This window comes from Geotrypetes seraphini, chromosome 13 (genome assembly GCF_902459505.1).
Source record: "Geotrypetes seraphini chromosome 13, aGeoSer1.1, whole genome shotgun sequence".
Classification (NCBI taxonomy): domain Eukaryota; kingdom Metazoa; phylum Chordata; class Amphibia; order Gymnophiona; family Dermophiidae; genus Geotrypetes; species Geotrypetes seraphini.
In genome coordinates, this window is record NC_047096.1 from 37,831,800 (window position 1) to 37,851,812 (window position 20,013).

The window sequence follows — 20,013 nt, forward strand, 5'->3', positions numbered from 1 at the left end:
AGAAGCGAAAGACACATTTTTTACTGGAATGGAGTTTGTGGCTGCTCATTCTCCTTTCGGGATGCTTGGGCAAAGTGCATAACTGAATCAACAGAAGGAACACCAGGCTTTAAGGCCAACTGTTAATCAGTTCTCTATCTCCACCTGCTGGTCGATGTGAGCTATACCCACTAGTCTCTGGATTCATCTGCTGCTTCTAAAGGAAATAAAATTAACAGGTATGACCATAATTTTACCATCCCCAACACACTCTACCTGTTACCCAACCAAATCCTACCAAAGCTTTGTATCCCAAACCTTGCCACCACAATCATTCAAAATTACTCTACCTTCATAATCCCAATGCCACAATCTGTGTTCTCTTATCTCATGTCAATTACTCTCATTGCCAACATGTATTCCCCCATCTCAGTCATCACAGGCCTGGGTAGATATGGTGACCTCTATCACCTTCCCCACAGGAAATCCTTACCAAACAGACCCTGATAACTTAGGCCTATCACCATTAAACCCCCCCCCCCCCCTCACCCACACCCAATAACCTCAAAATGGAATTGGCAAATGCAAGGTCTGTAAACAACAAAGAAACCACTAAATGACCTCCTCACAGACAATAACTGAGACATCTTCCTAATTACCGAAACATGGCTCAAAGACAATGATGGAGTTACCTTGGGTATACTTTGCTCACCAGGGTACCAAGCAATAGCTTGCTCATGCACCAAAACTAGAGGTGAAGGTGTAGCCGCCATCATTAAGTCCAACCTCAACACAAGACTGATAGACACCAACACACTAGACACGCTAGAGTGCCTCACCTTCTCGGTGGGTCACAACAGAGACCTAACCTTCGCCTTGGTATACAGAACACCATACTCTTCAATGACTGTCTTAGATGACCTTCTCTCCGTTCTTAGCAAACTGATCATCACATACAACCAAGCTGTGGAACAATGTATAAATGTAAGGCTGCACATTTGTTATCATGCATACAGTTTGGGCGCCTTAAACATTTTAGTGCATGCAAAATCAATTGCATGCACACTAAACTTCAAATTAACACTTGTACAATCAATTTGCATGCATATAAAGTTCTAATACACATAAAGTTATTAATATGTGTATGAAAATTTTTTAAAAAACATCAAATAACCAGTAAAAAAAAAAAGCAAAATGAACCTATAATATTTTGCCCATGCACAACTCTAATACAATGCCTTTTTCTTGTAGATTCCATCTGTTGCATTTGCATATGAGAAAGCTGAACGTGACATCATGAACAGGAAGCCTCGGCGTAAGAATATAGACCGCCTGGTCAATCAGCAGCTTGCCTTGTATTGCTATCTACAGATTGGTGAGTTGGATAACTTACTGGGGGATTCTATAAATGGTGCTCCAGTTTTGGTGCAGAAATGCATTCTAACAGATGCAGTGCACCAAAACAGGACTAAAATGGTAGATTGGAAATACACTTATGTACCCCATTATAGAACAGTGCCTAGTAGCCTAATGGTTAGTACAGTGGCCTGAGAACCTGGGGAAAAAGGTTCAAACTCTCACTAGAGAGTGACATAGAGCCACAGATTTATCCCTACATTTTTGTCGCCACAGTGAAGTGCATTTTTCATCCCTGTTTCCTCACTATCCCTGCAGTCTTAATTTTCTTCACTGTTTCTCCCCTGGTGAGCTTGGAGTCTCTTTAATGTACCTGGAACAGTAGAAGATGGCTTGCCTAGGTTCACAAGGAGCAAGTATGGGATTTGAACCCACAACCTCAGGGTGCTGAGGCTGTAGCTCTAACCACTACACCGCACTCTCCTCCAAGGACACCATTACTATACCATACCATACATACCACACCATACCATTGCACTGATGGTTAGACCCCCCCTATTGGGAAAACTTGCCAGATAAATTTAGGAGAAAAAAATTGCTCTCCTAACTTTATTCAATTAACAATTTGGCTAGTGGATTCAATGTGGCCGAATATCCATGAATAAACACCAAAGCCAGCATAAAAAAAGAAGCAATTTACAGCCCCTCTGTGTATTTTTAATAATCGCCAGACTGATCATGTTATGTTGAACATTATGTTAAAACATGAGCCCTGATTACAGTATTTTTCCTCTTCTAGGGATAATGCAGTCTATTGGAGCATTCCTGAATTATTTTACTGTCATGGCACAACAAGGTTTTCTGCCATACACGCTACTAGGTATTCGTGTCCCCTGGGAAAATATTAATGATCAAGAACTCGAAGACAGCTATGGACAGGAATGGGTATGGAAAGAGCTCTGAAGAAATTTTGAAATTAAGGACATGCATTCGTCAGTACAAATTCAGTTTGTCAATGTGCCTTAAAAAAAAAAAAAACAACAACCCAAAAGGTCCAATATTCAACACACTCGCATCTATCCACATAGGAATGGCTCCCACCCATTTAAATAACACAGGCTGAGACATTGCTGCTGAAAATCCAGGCAGACCTACTCAGATCGCCTGAACTTGGACAACTTCCAGTGGCCAGGCATGATCTGAATATTCAGTGCCATGCCTGAATTATGCTCAGTATTGAATATCAAAGTCAAATTCATTGAAACATGACAGCAGATAAAGGCCAAATGGCCCATCTAGTCTGCCCATCCACAGTAACCATTATCTCTTTTCTCTCTCTCTCTGAGAAATCCCATGTGCTTATCCCAGGCCCTCTTGAATTCAGGCACAGTCTCTGTTTCCACCACCTCTTCCGGGAGACTATTCTACGCATCTACCACCCTTTCTGTAAAAAAGTATTTCCTCAGATTACTCTGGAGTCTATCACCTCTTAACTTCATCCTATGCCCTCTCATTGCAGAGTTTCAGCCTGCATTGGTCAACACCTTAAAAGTTCAGAGGGGCATTTTCGAAAGGACACCTAAATAGGGACGTCCAAGTCAGAATATCTCAAAAAGATGTTGATCTCGTGTATTTTTGAACAGGACACACAGCCTGTTTGAAAATACATGAGATAGATGTCCAGGCAATGGGAACATCCAACAAACACATCCAACTTACATACTGAAATGTCCAAATTTTGAATGAGGGGAAACAAGAGACCTGGATGTCTATATAACAGCATTCTAAGAAAATGGTTGCACAGACATCCTCACAGAGCAGATGGTCAACCTAGTGTTTAGTGCAATGGACTGTAAACCAAGGGACCCAGGTTCAAATCCCACTTTAACTCTTTGCTTTTATAATTGTGAGCTCCCCAGGAACAGAAAAATACCTTCTTATATATGTAGGTATGGTAGTTATTTCTCTGTTTCTGGACAGTTCACAATTATAAAAACAAAGAGTTGAAGTAGTATTTTAACCTGGGCCCCTTGGTTGATAACTTCCTGCCTAAATGATTCTTCTCAAATTGTGTGTGGTCCTGGTCAGCATAAAAATACTAGCTCAGCTTGTTAGTGCTAATTTTCAGTGCCGGTCAGTTAGCTATCCCCACGTGCAAGGACGGCTAGCCTAAATTTATCTGCATGTTTAATCCAGTCGGATTAATGTGTTGCAACTGGAGGAGTAGTCTAATAGTTAGAGCAATGAGCTGGGACCTAGAAAATTCAAGTTTCAAAGCCCACTGCTGCTCCTTGCCATTTTGGGCAAGTCGCCTAACCTTCCATTGCCTTGGATGCAAACACAGCTCTCTGGTGATATGAAAATACCTAGGTCCTGATATTCAGCCAGTGGCAATCGGCATTTTGCTTACCATCACCAGTGTTAAATCTGGAAATTCAATGCTCGGCCATGTACAGGCACCAGCATTGAGTTTTGGGTTTCTGGAGCTGGCTAATGCATAGCCAGTTAAATGGACTGGCATTTTTATGCAATGTACCTGGCCGGTTAAGTGCTGAATATTGACACTTAAGTGTTACGTTATAACTAGGGTTTGGATTTGACCTTGTAAGCTTTCATTTGCAACTTCCCAGGAATTTTTCCTCTCCTGACCTGCAGTGGCAATTCTCAGTTGAGCATCATGCACCAGGGACCCTGCAAACATGTCCTCTTAATCCAAATATTAGCTGTTGCCATGACACACTTGCCACAACACCCTCTGCCCCCTTCACCTCGGACACTGTGGTCCTGATTCTATAAAAGATGCCCAAAGTTAGGTGCCTAGATTGGCATACCAAACTTAGCCCCTCCGCCCCCCCTTTTTACAAAACCATGTGGCAATGGCCCTGAAGCCCTTTAAATCCCTATGAGCTTCGGGGCAGTTACTGCAGTGGCTCATTCAAAACGACTTCGTAAAAGAGGCCTTAGTTATTTAACAAGCTTAAATTAATTAAAATTAATTGGGTGGTAGGCTTATACCAGAAAGTAGGTGTGGATGGGGGGGGGGGGGGCAGATTGTGGGTGTGTTTTGTGCTTAGGTGCCTAAAGTGGACTTAGGTGCTGATATGTAGGCCAAGAAAACTTAATAAATAGGGTGCCTAAGTCTAGTTTACATTTGAGCCATCTTCCAATAATGCTTTTATCCAATAGAAACAAACATAAAAAATCTGCACAAAAATATCATTGTGCTAAACTGTTTTTCTTTTCTTCTTTTACTACACCATGCATAGTACTATAGGGGAGTTCAGATCTCCACCTGGGTTTATAAACTCAAGGTGGTATAGTACTTCATCATTCCCAATACAGCATTTCAGGCGTTTTTCATAAATTAATTTAATGGTGATTACAAAAAAAGTTAAGTTTCACCTATTTCATAATAAGATTTTCACTATTTAATTTTTAGAAAACTTTTATAATAAATAAGTTCATAACTTAGCTTTATAATAGATGATTCCCCGTCTCTTGATCGAGGATGCCTAATTAGCTAATTTGCTGCATATCTGTGATCGATGCCCAAATTTGTGCGCCCAACTTTGGGTGACCTACATAAAATTTAAGGGAGAGAGTGTTGCCTCTGTAGGATTCCCAGCTAACCTGAAAAATGTAAAACCTGAATTGGGAGCTGAGCACAAGTCCCTCCACAAGGCAATGCACAGCTTTACCACAGAGTCTCCAGACCAAGCAGCATTGTGGGGTAAAGACCTAGATCAACTGCTTTCGCCCACTACTTATGAGGAATTCAGAAAACGTCTAAAAACTCAACTGTTCCTAAAGTATCTAGACAACTGACCCACTCATCTTCTTTCTTCTCCATAGTGATTCCTCTGTCCTATTAATCTCTTTCTCCTCAACAACGCATTTCCGGCCCTATTAACTCTCCTCTTCCCCCCTCTTAAATTCAATCAATTTGTACCTCGCTTAATCTATTGTAAACCGCATAGAACTTAACGGTATTGCGGTATATAAACTTTTATTATTATTATTATTAAATCTGACTTCTAAAGAATGCATTCCAGAGATGATTGATTAGTCTCTAATTCTTCACAGACATATTTTCAACGCCAGTATTTAGAATGGACTGGTTACACAGCCTTTTTCATCAGTATTGTGGTAGAACAAATGGCAGATCTGATCATGAGAAGAACTCGTAGGAACTCCGTCTTCCAACAAGGGTTTTTCAAGTGAGTACAGTTAGTTAAGTTGTGCATTTCAGCAAAGCTGTCTTTCAAATGTTATCAAGGTTATTTAAAATTTGTTTAATCGCCCTATCATATATTCAGGGCGATGTACAATTCTAAAAATATTTTATAACAGTACACAGGGGAATAAAAAGTTCATATAACAAATACATGACTTTCAAAACAGACGGGACTAGTAGGGTAAATAGGATAGAAATACAATAATTGGAGGCAGATGAGACAATCAAGGAAAATTACAAGAGGCGGGATTTTTGTTTTGTTTTTTAAAAAAAGGATGGATTTTGCTTTAGTTTTGTTGTTTTTACGATGTCTAGCAGTCAAATGCATCTTTAAAAAGAAAACATTTTAACTGACTCTTAAATCTACCAACGTTTCTTTCCTCCCTTAAGTAGATTGGCAAGGAATTCCACAATTGGGGGGCCATGACGGAAAAAAATGTATTGTCTTCGTGTATTAATGGTTTTAAGTGATGGAACAGTTAGCAAATGTTGATCATTAGATCGAAGAGTTCTAGTGGAAGCGTAGGGAATTATAATCCTGTCGATAAAAGCTGGAGATTTATGGAGTTGGGCCTTAAATGATAACAGACATATTTTGTAAATTATTCTATGCGATACTGGAAGCCAATGAGATTTTTTAAGAAGTGACGAGACATGGTCAAACTTTTTTGCGTTCATGATAATTTTAATAGAGGTGTTTTGAATTAGCTGTAAACGCCTGATCTTTTTTTTTGAGTAATACCCTTGATTAAGGTGTTACAGTAATCGATTTTAGAAATGATCAGTGAATGGATTAATATGTTTAAAGATTTTGGTTCTAACCATTTAGAAATTGAGCGAATTAGCCGTAGCCTGAAAAATGTTGATTTGACTATACTGCTAATATGATTATGATAGGACAGTTTCTGATTGAATATGATCCCTAGAATTTTGATGGTAGTGACTGTCTGAAGAGTAGCGCCTGTAAGTGTAGTGGGGTGGTTGAATTTTAGGCCTTCTTTCCATGGAAAAAGCATTACATTTGATTTGGGAATGTTAAGAGCAAGTCTATTAGTAGCGAGCCATTGATGTATTTGCTCAAGTTTCTTGGCAATTGATATTGATTTTGAAGGATTCTCAGTATCTATTGGATATAGAAGTTGAATATCGTCTGCTTAAGCAAACGCATTGAATCCAATAGATTGACAAAGAGTCATTAAAGATACGAGAAAAATATTAAACAGGAGTGGAGAAAGAATAGACCCTTGAGGAATTCCATAGCTTGAGGAAATTTTATTTGAAATTATGTTATTAAATGAGACAGTGGCAGAACGATTCTCAAAATATGAGCGAAACCATGCAAGAACATGGTCAGTGATGCCAATAGCTTCTAGGCATCTGAGTCTCTGTTCACATGGCCTCTTTTCAGATGTCTTTGCTGTGGCAAACCAGTTAGACCTTTTATTTTCTCCTTAAACTATTTATTTGTTTAAAACATTTCTAACCCAGCTAGACCTAAGCAGTTTACAAAAATACAAACATAATCATCATATAACCAATATACAAATAAGCAAACAAACATATCTAAAACATCTTCAGTCAAGAGTATTTATTTATTTAAAAATATCTGCCTAGCTTTTCCTCGCTAAGGGGTACTTTTTCTAAAATGCAGTAAAATCTGGGCTTAATGTGTGAGAATGCATGGGATTTTTTTGACAACTAAACCCAGATTTACAGCAGCATCCTTTTAGAACTTTTGCCTTTTTGTTATTTGCAGGTCATGCACTAATGCTTCCAGAACATTACGCTAGCAGGGTAACACTTCCACATCCACTATGCCCAAATTGGTAACGTGTGGATTAGCATGCATAAACAGTCTACAGTTTAATGCATTTGTGCGGCAGCCTGTTTGGACATGCTAACTATGTGTTAAAGGCTTAAAGCTTTTAGTAAAAAAAAAAAAGCTCCTAAATTTTTCCTTAAGTGAAGGTTATCATTGGCTGTGAATGATTCAATATAATCATCTTCTTTCTGTTTTCCTCCAGGAACAAGGTCATTTTATTTGGTCTACTATCACAATTGGCTATTGCTGCATTTCTGTCTTACTGTCCCGGAATGCCCTACGCCTTAAAGTTTACACCACTTCGGTGAGTTCAGCTTTTTGCTCAGGGAATAGGTGCTCTGAATTTTTGAAATAACAGGCATAAAATGAACTTGATTGACCAATTTTTATTTTTATTTTCTAATTAACTGGTTCTTGTTTTCATTGTTCAGTTTTCAGTATTGGTTTGTTTCTGCACCTTATGCCATTTTGATCCTGTTTTATGATGAAATGCGGAAGCTGTTCATCAGACGATACCCAGGAAGTAAGTAGTTCATGCCTGCAAAGTATTCAATAAAAACAAAAACACTATGGTATTCAAAGAAAATAAAAAATGCATGGTATAATGGGACACTTGCAATGGAGTCTTGGGCCTGCTATCTGCTCCTCAGGTTGGAAGGGGATCAAGGAATGAAGGGGATCAAGCATTATGTTCAAGTGGAGTACTGTGTCCAGTACTGGTCGCCGTACCTCAAGAAGGACATGGCAGTACTTGAGGGAGTACAGAGAAGAGCAACTAAACTGATAAAGGGAATGGAAAATCTCCCATATACCGACAGGTTGAAGCGGTTGGGACTTTTCTCACTGGAAAAGCGGAGACTTAGAGGAGACATGATAGAAACCTTCAAGATCCTGAAGGGCATAGAAAAAGTAGACAGGGACAGATTTTTCAAATTGTGGGGCACCACAAGTACAAGGGGGCACTTGGAGAAATTGAAAGGGGACAGGTTTAGAACAAACGCTAGGAAGTTCTTTTTCACTCAGAGGGTGGTGGATACATGGAACGCTCTTCCAGAGGCTGTTGTAGACAAGAAAACATTAAATGGTTGCAAAGAAGGATTGGATAGATTCCTAGAAGAAAAAGGGATTGAAGGGTATAGATAGGTATAGACCACTACTCAGGCAATGGGCTTGATGGGCCGCCGCGGGAGCGGACCGCTGGGCAGGATGGACCTATGGTCTGCCTCAGCAGAGGCAACTTCTTATGTTCTTATGTTCTTAAGTGATAGCTTACTGAAGCAAAAATATATCTAAGTGATTTACAATGTTATAAGGAGATACAAATGAAAAGGTATGGGTAAGTCAAAAGGGGATCTGTGTTACAACCATCAGTCCAAATCGTGATACCTACTGATCAGGGTCAAGTTGCATGTCTAGTATGATCTGGTCAGAGCCATGATCTGCTGCCCCAAGGCCAAAGGACCCCTATGTGTACTGACTGGCTGTAAACAAAAGCAGATACATTATAGCAACGTTGGGCCAATACAGGATTGATATGCACCTGAACTTTAAACATCATACATTAATGCAAAATTTGAAATTATTCCACTTTAAAACTGTGTCATATATCAATTACTCACTGATATTTTCAGAAGTATTCCACATTCTTAATGTATCAAACTAGGAGGGGTGTTTATTATAGAGCTGGACAGGCTCAGATCAACAGACCTCATATAACCTATATGTTATTTTAGGTCCCCTTCCTGGAAATGTAGCTTTAATCATCTATACCAGGGGTGGGCAACTCCGGTCCTTGAGGGCCGGAATCCAGTCGGGTTTTCAGGATTCCCCCAATGAATATGCATGAGATCTATTTGCATGCACTGCTTTCAATGCATATTCATTGGAGAAATCCTGAAAACCCTACTGGATTCCGGTCCTCGAGGACCAGAGTTGCCTACCCCTGATTTATACACACCTCCATCCCTCCCCCTCGAGATCTACTGGTAGGCCAGGTTTTCAGGATATCCACAATGAACATGCATGAGAAAGATTTGCATACCAAGAAAGCAGTGCAGGCAAATCTCTCTCATGCATATTCATTGTGGATATCCTGAAAACCTGGCCTGCCAGTAGATCTCGAGGACTGGACTTGGGCAGCTCTGGTGTAAAGAATAACCCAAAATATGTAATTTAATTAGCACTTGCTACTACTTTGTAACCCTGATGAGTGTGACGCGTTGTATCTAAAAGGTGTAACACAGGGCTGCCCAAGTCCGGTCCTCGAGATCTACTGGCAGGCTAGGTTTTCAGGATATCCACAATGAACATGCATGAGAGAGATTTGCATACAAGAAGGCAGTGCAGGCAAATCTCTCTCATGCATATTCATTGTGGATATCCTGAAAACCTGGTCTACCAGTAAATCTCAAGGACCGGAATTGGGCAGCCCTGGTGTAACATATGTAAGGGCGTTTAGCAACACTTGTTTTTTGTAGTGATTACCAGCGCAGAAAAAATAACAACTATTTCCCTGTTTCTCTAGGTATAAACAAAAGCAGGGCAGGATTAAGGCATAGGCAAACTAGTTATGTGCTTAGGGCCCAAATGTTTAGGTTAGTTTTGGTATATCAGGGCAGCAGTAAACCCTTTTGCTACAAGTAAGTCAGGGTAGGTGGAGTATGATTTCAGTCTCTCAATTTGCTGCTAATGCTTGTTGTCGGACTTGCATTATACCAAGGGCAGCTTCCTTCTGGAGATCGTAGGACGTAATGGGAGCAATTCTTTAAATTCATACCTAGAGTTACAAGCCACTTATGTACACCAAAGCTTGCAATTGCCAGTTTTGTGCACAAGTGAACTAGGCAGTAGGCATTTTTCTAGAAAGTAGTACCTTAATGCTTTGGGGGAAATTCTATATAAAGTACCAGGGGGTCCCCAAAGTCCCTCCTTGAGGGCCGAATCCAGTCGGGTTTTCAGGATTTCCCCAATGAATATGCATGAGATCTCTGTGCATGCACTGCTTTCAATGCATATTCATTGGGGAAATCCTGAAAACCCGACTGGATTCGGCCCTCAAGGAGGGATTTTGGGGACCCCTGGAAAAGACCAATGCTGAGCTCTGATTTTATAAAGGGTGCCTGACCTATTGGAACACCAGCACAGAGCGTAGGTCATGCTTGTCTTTGGGTGCCAGACTTATCCTGATAGAAACAGGTGTAAGTTAGGCACAGATTGGCACTGTTCTATAACTTGGCACCTAACTTTTGGGAATGCTCGTGATCTGCCTGAGCCCCTCCCGCGGCCACCTCCTCTTAGATGTCAAGTTATAGAATAATGCACAGGGGAGATCCATGCGCAATAATTAAGTATCAATTAGCACCAATTAAGTGGTGAATTTTGTCCTACATAGGTGTACCATATTTTACAAAGGAAAACTCTGGAACATAATCCTTCCCCATTCCACCTCTAGCCTTGTGCCATTTTGCTCCAGCCACACCCGGTTATGCCTCTGGCCCCACCCAGTTCTGCCCCTAGCCCCGCCCCCAGCAAGCCTTCTCTCTTCTGCAACAAGCTCCGGTTGCATCTGGAGGGCCTGGAGCATGCGCAGATGTGTGTGACGTCTTCTGCGCAAGTTCAGAGGCCCTCCATATGCGGCCAGAGTTCATCGGTGCATTCCAAAACCCAAACAAATGCCGGGTTTTGAAAAGTCTATCCAGGAGCCCAGACAGTTCTCTAAAGAGAGGACATGTCCAGGTTTTCCCGGACATCTGGTAACCCTAGACCAGGGGTGTCAAATGTAGGTCCTCAAAGGCCGCAATCCAATCAGGTTTTCAGGATTTCCACAATGAATATGCATGAGATCTATTAGCATACAATGAAACCAGTGCATACAAATATTAATTGGGGAAATCCTGAATACCCGACTGGATTGCGGCCCTCGAAGATCAACATTTGACGTCCTTGCCCTAGATCTACAGCTTGTCCATGCTGACTAGGCCCGCTCTTGCTATCAGAAGCTAAGCAGGGTCAGGGCCAGCTAGTACCTGGATGGGAGACCACCTGAGAATACCAGGTGCTGTAAGCAGAGGGGCCCCATGTTAGGCAGTACAAGAGAAGGCACTGGCACAAGAGAAGGCAATGGCAAATTACTCCTGTAGGTGACCCATCAAAAGAGCAAGGTACGTAGGTGCGCTGACAATCCCGCCCCAACATTTGCACGAAGGACAAATGCGTGCTTTCCTATTGCCTTCTTGTTTACGCTCTGAGAGGGGGTTGGGGAGAACCCCCCAGTACACTCCTACTCTCGTTGAGAGTGCGTGTGTGTGTGGATCCCCACACTACACTTAGAATTCGCGCTTTTCTTGCTCAAAGTCAAAATTTTCCATTTTCCACTCTGAGGGGGTGTGTGGCGGCGAATCCCCCCACTATATTCAGGGGGAGGCCAACGCAAAACATTGCCGCAAACACCCCCAAATCCACTTACCGTTTTGCCCTGAACGGAGAGAAATAGGGTGGTGCTGCTTTTGTTCTGTGCGCAAATGTCAGAGTGTGATTGTTGGCGTGCCAATGTCCCTCATGTATACCCTCCTGTACTCCGCAGTGAAACATCACAGGGTGGATTCCTCACTGCGCATGTTTCCTTGAGTCTTTGGCTAACTCAGTGGCATGATCCATCCATCCAAATGGTCAGTTGCTACCCATTTCTTCAATAAACTGTGTGCAGATCACAGATCCCCACTCAAATTCCAGCACTCAGCTTTGGATAACCTGCATAGAATCCAGGAGATAAAGTATAACTCCAGAGTGGGTGGATATATGGGAGGACCATGAGTGGGCCATGGGAGTGGAGACAGGTAATATGCATACATTTTAGAATATTGTCAGTTTCTCACATCACTTGGTGCATGCAAACAACACCAACCATTGATATGGCTTGAGTGGTCACACCTAAGATAAAGCACACCAATGCCAGCTTACACTAGTGTTCTATAATGACTTAAATGTCCTGCTATAGAATTAGCACTCAGCGCTCGGCACTAGGACACCTAAAATTACCTCCAATATGTATATGCAACCTATCTACAGAGAGAACCATCCATGGTCTCATTTATGGGAATTTTACAAAGATTTCTCTGTTGTGATGGCAGGGTCTGATAAATTTGTATGTCTAGGGCCCATGAAAGGGTTAGTCCTTCTCTGACCAGAAAGGGAGATCTTTAAGATAGCCTTATTCCCTTCTTCTTCTTTTTTTTTTAAAAATAATTATTTTGAAAAGATTTAATTTCAGTCCCTAATGTTGCCTTTTCCCTGCATATACGTTTCAGGTTGGTGGGATAAGAACATGTATTACTGAAGCAAGAATTTCCTCCGTGTGTCTTCCATGTTGGCTGAACATTTTCACCCTCGCTGCTTTCAGAAGCTTCTCCTTTCTGTTTCTACAAAATTTGAACCAAGACCAATGGGAAGTCTGTGAAAGTTCTACTTATAACAACTTAGAACTAGAGGAACACGACTGTAAATTTATTTAAAATGTGCCTTTAGAAAACTATCATCCTTTGCTTGGTGTACAGTTTAACTTCAAAGGAATTACTGTTTCTTTTTCTTTTTTCCTGTAGTTTGAAACATGTGTGAATAATGTAAAGCAATGACATGCACTAATTTTTGTTAAAACTATTCTGGTAGTTTTGAACTGTGTACACAGCTGTAAATTATATAATTACTGGCATGGTTATATATGCTAACTGTAATTGTTCAGAACTTTTTTATATTCAGTAAACTATTGCTGGTCATTTTCCTATTACATTGTTTTACTTGTGCTAATTGATTGTAGGGTTATGAAATCTAGAAAGCTAAACATCTGAATAGTGTTTATGTGGTGGCTCAATATGTTAATTTATCTGTCTCCCCAGAGGTAGGAAAACTTTTGTTGAAATGGGCCAATTGCGTATGAACTTTGGGTGAAACTCAGACATGATCCTGGAGTTTTTTTTTGTTTTTTTTTTTAAATACCGTATTTTTTTCTCCATAAGATGCACTTTTTCCACCCCCAAAAAGTGGGTGGAAAAGTGGGTGCATCTTATGGAGCGAATACACCTCCCCCCGGTACCTTTTTTAAACTGCTTGACAGCTGCCTTTCGCCTTGCAGAGCAGCACACAACACAGGAACGTTACTTTGCACTTCCTGCCTGGTCCCGCGCTGCTCCTGGTTTTTCTTCCTCTATTCGTAGATGCGTCTTATGGTCAGGTGTGTCTTATAGACCAAAAAATACGGTAATTTTTTAAAATTGAATTTTCAGTTTATACCAAGCAAAAAAACTTGTACAGAAAGAAAATATGCATAAGTCACAATAGCAGGTAATATTATATAAGAAACTATTAAGTATATATTCCTCAAGTCCACAATCAAAGATCCAAGATTACAATAAGTGATATCAAAGACAGGAAATCAAATATAAGAAAAAAACTGTTGTCTGCGTCTCAGGGTATCTCGAGAAACAGCCGGGAAAATTTGAATCTTACAACCCAGAAACATTCCATTCAAATTCAGTTGAATGGTGATTAGTGTTAAAATGAAAAGTACTTGCAAGGTTCAGCACTAGGGATCGTTAGGAGAACACTGTGGGTTTTTGTTTTTTTTAAATTCAGCATGTAGAACAAAGGGCATTTAGGATTTTCAGAAAGTGGAGTAGCTACAATAGATCTAAAGATGAACTACCATGAACATCAACAATTAATGGCCACATATTTAAACAAAAAAAAAGACCCATATATGTATTAGATGCTCTAGCGCAGTGTTTCTCAACTCGGTCCTGGAGTACCCCCCATGCCAGTCAGGTTTTCAGAATATCCACAATGAATATGCCATGAAAGAAATTTGCATATAATAGAGGCACTGTATGCAAATCAAGTTTATGCGTAATCATTGTGGATATCCTGAAAACCTGACTGGCAAGGGGGTACTCCAGGACCGAGTTGAGAAACACTGCTCTAGCGCACACTCCACACAATCAACGTCAGAAACTCATGAGCAGGAGTGCCCATTCACGCATCCCATTAACATCTTATTACAATTAAAGATGCAAAAATAATCTTGTCAAAAGTTAAAATAAATCTCTTATTCACTCATCTTTTACTTGGGTTAGTTAGCAGAGTTGACATACAGATTCTGAGCTCTTTGAGGGCTCCCTTTAGGAAAATTTAAATTGCAGGTAAAGGATTTAGAAGAGAAATGTGATTGTCTTTAATAAAGGTAAGGTTTCTTTAACAAAATAAACTCCAGCAATATGCACTCCATATCATCTCAATATTTCATATTTAAATTGATATGACTGAAGTTCTTCAGTCTCTCCACAATGGTTGCATGCACCCACTCCATTATATGTTCATTTTTCTCGTGCATGTTCATTCTGGACTCCTGAAAATCAGACTGGTGTGTTCCAAGGATTGGGTTGGGAACCACTGGTCAAGAGTTGGGACACTACATTGTCCCAACCATCCAACTTTCCGGAGTTTCAAGCTCAAATGTTAGCGTAGACCCTCACCCCATACGCTCTATACCCGTTGGCCCCTTTACACCATTCCTCATGCACAAACCTGCTACATCCATTGTGATAGCCATCAAATTCCTTTTCACTGAAAATTTAGAAAAATGCATTTAAAACAAGCAAGAAATGAACTTTATTGGCTGAATACATCTCTACACCATTTTGATTGCCCTTCTCTAGACTGCTTCTGTCCTCTTTTTATTCTTTTGGTGGTAAATCTTTCAAAATTAAGCAACAGATCATAAATGATTAATGTTTATTGCAAATTAACATCAAGGTTGTGTCAACAATACAGCATGTTGGTGTTGACTAAACTGTAAAGTGTCTTCTTATCTGTTTAGTAGTACCAGTAGTAGTAGAGTAATAGTAGACAGATTGACAGAATACTGGGTGCAGTATAATATGACGACTATGGTGGTTATTTTAGACATTCATACTGGCACTAGAAGTCCAAATTGCATGAGCCTTCAATTCCTGATTTTACAAAGCCTAGATATCGACATAAAAAAATGCGAACATGCATCTGGCAAGGGATGTGTTCTGGGGCAGGACTACTGGGCATATGGACAATCATTCCCCATTACAAAAGGGGAAGAAATACCTGAGTCCATAAAGATAGATGTCAGGAGTTAAAACGGCTTCCTGGAATGTCCAGAGAACCCTTGTTGGAAGGGTCAGTTACTGTTTGCACTTACCCTGTGTTGACTGTAAAAGCTAACACAGAGTACGTGCAAAGCCTGGGTGATTTATGCAGGGAGTATGCCCAGCAACTGCTCTGCATGTACTGTATAAGCATATAATGCACCCATAACCCCACACACTATTGTGGTGCACCCACAAACCCATATTCCTCCTTCTCCCACCCCCACCCCCAGTCCAAAGCCCATCCACTCTCCATCAACAGTTATGATCCCCTTCTATCCCTCCCCCATTGCATCCAAATCCCCTACACAAAATCCCACACCAGACAAAAGAAGCATGGCATCCTGAGTCCTACCAACTCAGAAGGTAGAATGCAGATGACAGTAGTCTCAGACCAAAGTGGTCTCCTTCTGTTGCTGCTTGGAACAGCATCAGGATCAAAGATGGCCCTTCTGCTAGCACTATCTTGGATTCTGGTGCTTCTAGCAGGAAGGCAGAGGTGCCATCTTTCATTGTAATGCCAGCCTGTGCAGCAGCAGAGGGGGATCACTGCAGCTCAGGTCCATTTTCATGCACAATCTACATCCTGGGTAGGTTCCAGGATACTGTGGGATTTTATGTAGGGGATCTGAATTCAATGAGGGAGGGGAGCGAGAAGGGGATCAGATCTGGAGGAGGGGAGGGAATCAAGAGGGGGATTACAACATATGGCATGATTGGAAGGGGATTAGAACTGTTAGGTGGGTCAGGAGGGGGATAAGGTAGTTTTTGTGGGGGTGGGGAGTCAGGAGATAGCTTGTGCTGTTATGGAGGTATATATTACTATTTCACAATGTGGATGCTTGTGCTGTGTATTTGCCTTCTTTTTTGGCTGTTTATATTTTGGATTGGTTTTTCCTACCATGGACAAACCTGCCACATGCAACTAGCATAGACATATATTTACATAGAAACATGATGGCAGATAAAGGCCATATGGTCCATCTAGTCTGCCCATCAACAGTAACCATTATCTCTTTCTTTCTCTAAGAGATCCCACGTGCCTATCCCACGCCTTCATGAATTCAGACACAGTCTCTGTCTCCACCACCTCTTCCGGGAGACTGTTCCACGCATCTACCACCCTTTCTGTAAAAAAAATATTTCCTTAGATTATTCCTGAGCCTATCACATCTTAACTTCATCCTATGCCCTCTCATTTCAGAGCTTCATGTCAAATGAAAGAGACTCGACTCATGCACATTTACATCATGTAGGTATTTAAACATCTCTATCACATCTCTTGCCTTTCCTCTAAAGTATACTTATTGAGATCTTTAAGTCTGTCCCCATTCACCTTATGATGAAAACCATGCATTTTTGAAACAGGCTAGAAGTTGGCAGACCCTTTTCTAAAATACTAGTGGACCTGGAGGTCTGATTTCCAATTTAAACATCCTTTCTAAAATGCTGCTCCACATCATCTATTTATAGGAATCTTCTGGGTATTCATTCCCACTTACTATGACCAAGTACAAAGACTGTTCATGAAACTGAAAGAATGGGTGTATAATTGATAGCATGTACTCTGAATCCAATATAGAGTTTAGTACTCCAGGAGTTAAATCCATAACTAGGAAACCCAACACCTTTAAGGAAAAAAAAAACTTTAAAGGATGTTGCCTTGCTCAGGTCACAGCCAAACCTGTTCTTTCCTGATGCACAAACTGAACTGCAAAGATGACATTCTCGTGTTCTCTCTGCCACCTATTTTCCACCATTCTTTTTATAATTTTGTTCTTCACATTACTGTTTCTAGTTTGAACCAGTCTTATCTCACTACTTTTATGTACAATTCTTCTTTTAGGATCTTGGAATAGTAAGGGTAACACAGAAGCGCATGCGGGGCTTACCTCGGTACTATTCCATGTCCTTTGGCTGATCAGTAAGTTTCAAGGCTGCTAGGAAAGGTTCAGCACGCGAGTTTCAGCATGTTTTTTACCCAGTTTCAAAGGTAGAAGGTGTGTCCTGGCACTGCAGTTTGCCACCATCCAGACTGGGAGTGTGAATCTTGGCACAATACTAGGCCCATGAGGTCTTCATTCCATCTCACTTTTAGGGTCATTCTCTAACCGTGTCCCTATATTTATGTGCCTAGACAGTGTCTAGTATAATATGTATGCTCTAGAGGAGAGGAGGAAAAGGGAGATATAATACAGACATTTCAGTACTTGAAATGTATGAATATAGAAACAAATCTTTTCCAGAGAAGGGAAAATAGTAAAACTATGGGACATGAATTGAGGTTGCAGGGTGGTAGGTGTAGAAGTAATGCCAGGAAATTTTTTTTCATGGAGAGGGTGGTAGATGCCTGGAATTCACTCCCAAGGGAAGTGATGGAGGTGAAAACAATGACGGAATTCAAAAAAACGTGGGAAGAACACAGAAGATCTCTAATTAGAAAATGAATGATATTAAAAAAAAAACCCTAAACTTAAATAAACATAAGAATAGCTTTACTGGGTCAGACCAATGGTCCATCAAGCCCAGTAGCCCGTTCTCACTGTGGCCAATCCAGGTCCCTAGTATCTGGCCGAAACCCAAAGAGCAGCAAAGTTCCATGCTACTGATCCAGGGCAAGCAGTGGCTTCTCCCATGTCTTTATCAATAACAGACTATGGACCTTTTCTCCAGGAAATTGTCCAAACCTTTTTTAAAAACCAGCTACACTATCTGCCTTTACCACAACCTCTGGCAATGCGTTCCAGAGCTTAACTATTCTCTGAGTGAAAAAAATATTTCCTCCTATTGGTTTTAAAAGTATTTCTCTGCATTTTCATCGAGTGTCCCCTAGTCTTTGTAATTTTTGACAGAGTGAAAAATCGATCCACTTGTACCCGTTCTACTCCCACTCAGAATTTGTGCCCTTCAATCATATCTCCCCTCAGCCATCTCTTTTCCAGCTGAAGAGCCCTAACCTTTTTAGTCTTTCCTCATAGGAAAGGAGTTCCATCCCCTTTATCATTTTGGTCGCTCTTCTTTGAACCTTTTCTAGTGTTGTGTGTGTGCTTGATGTGTTGGGTTGTATTTTAGATGGCAACTCCAGCTGTAAAGAACTAAGGCCAATACTGAGCAGACGAGCAGTTTTTGTCCCAAAAATGGCAATTTGATTTATGATGGGCTGGAGAGGGCTTCAATGGTTGGAATATGAGGACAGTGCTGGGCAGACTATTTGAATCTATGTCCCGCAAATGACAAGATGGTGGACAGGCTGAAGTGGGCTTTGATGGCAACTCCAGTAGTTGGAACCTAAGGACAGTTCTGGGTGGACATCTATGGTCAATGGCCCAGAAATGCCAAAGAAAGACAATTTCATAACATAACATAACAAAACCTAAAAACTTACTTCTATACCGCAATATTCTTAAGTTGTATTGAGAAAGACATTGGGGAAGACACTGCTTGCCCTGGTACTGACCATGGAATATTGCTACTCTTTAGGTTTTGGCCAGGTACTAGTGACCTGGATTGGCTACCGTGAGAATGGGCTACTGGGCTTGATGGACCATTGGTCTGACCCAATAAGGTTATTCTTATGTTCTTATTTTTATAAAAGTAAGATGAATTTCAATTAGATGAAATACTTCAGTTACCTAAAAATCTAGTAAACAAATTTGTTTTTAAATGTTGCCTAAATTGTTGATAAGAACTGGAAGTCGCAATTAAACAATTCAGATCCTTAGACCAAGATGCTGCTTGATAAGACAAGAGACAATGATGATATCTTTTAAACTTACACCCTTTAACTGATGGAAAAGCAAATAGAGCATGTGAATGTCTAGAGTGTTTTGAATTAACAAATATAAACAAATCCAAAAGATAATTGGGTATGAGGCCAGATGATACCTTGTAGCAGAAACAACCAAACTCAAACTTCACACAGGTCTCAACCTCAACCTCAAGTTTGCGGAGAAAAGTCATAATATGATCAAACTTTTCCAGATTGAAAAACAGTCGAATAGCTGCATCAATAATAATAAAACCCTTACCGCACATACACAGTTGACACACCATGATCCCTGTCTCTATGATCCGTAGCTCCGTGGCAGAGACATGGTACTACAGCATGCAGCACATGCGCCGCGTGCACATATGTGGCCCGTGGCAGTTTGCAGTGCGTGCGGCACTTTCCTCAATTTCCTCCAGGCTGCCGGGATGCCTCTTCTTCCATCTCCAATGCCAGCTGACTTCCTGCCGCTGCCAGGACACCTCTTCTTCTCACTCCTTGACCAGCAGCTGCAGCAGCCATGGTCTCCTCAAGCAGTCGCGGTACATTTACTAGACCGGTTCACTGCGATATTGTGAGTCAGGCTGGCCTAGCAAAAGGCCTGAGGCTGCACGGCCTAGAAGATGCTGGACAGGGGGAGCAGGTAAGGAAAAAAATTTACTACAAGGCTGCTGCTGGACAGGGGAGG

At 41.0% G+C, this 20,013-nt stretch overlaps 1 protein-coding gene across 3 annotated transcripts in view; it reads left to right on the top strand.

Moving 5' to 3' along the window:
* ATP12A (ATPase H+/K+ transporting non-gastric alpha2 subunit) overlaps positions 1-13,173 on the top strand; it is a 97,023-nt gene extending 83,850 nt beyond the window's left edge. For all 3 annotated transcript variants that reach the window (XM_033917342.1, XM_033917343.1, XM_033917344.1), the window contains 6 exons: positions 1,231-1,354; positions 2,135-2,280; positions 5,419-5,552; positions 7,594-7,695; positions 7,823-7,914; positions 12,698-13,173. In XM_033917342.1, the coding sequence (XP_033773233.1) occupies positions 1,231-1,354; positions 2,135-2,280; positions 5,419-5,552; positions 7,594-7,695; positions 7,823-7,914; positions 12,698-12,726 (627 nt within the window). In that variant the 3' untranslated portion in view covers positions 12,727-13,173. The remainder of the gene's footprint in view (positions 1-1,230; positions 1,355-2,134; positions 2,281-5,418; positions 5,553-7,593; positions 7,696-7,822; positions 7,915-12,697) is intronic.
* The last annotated feature ends 6,840 nt before the right edge of the window (positions 13,174-20,013 follow it).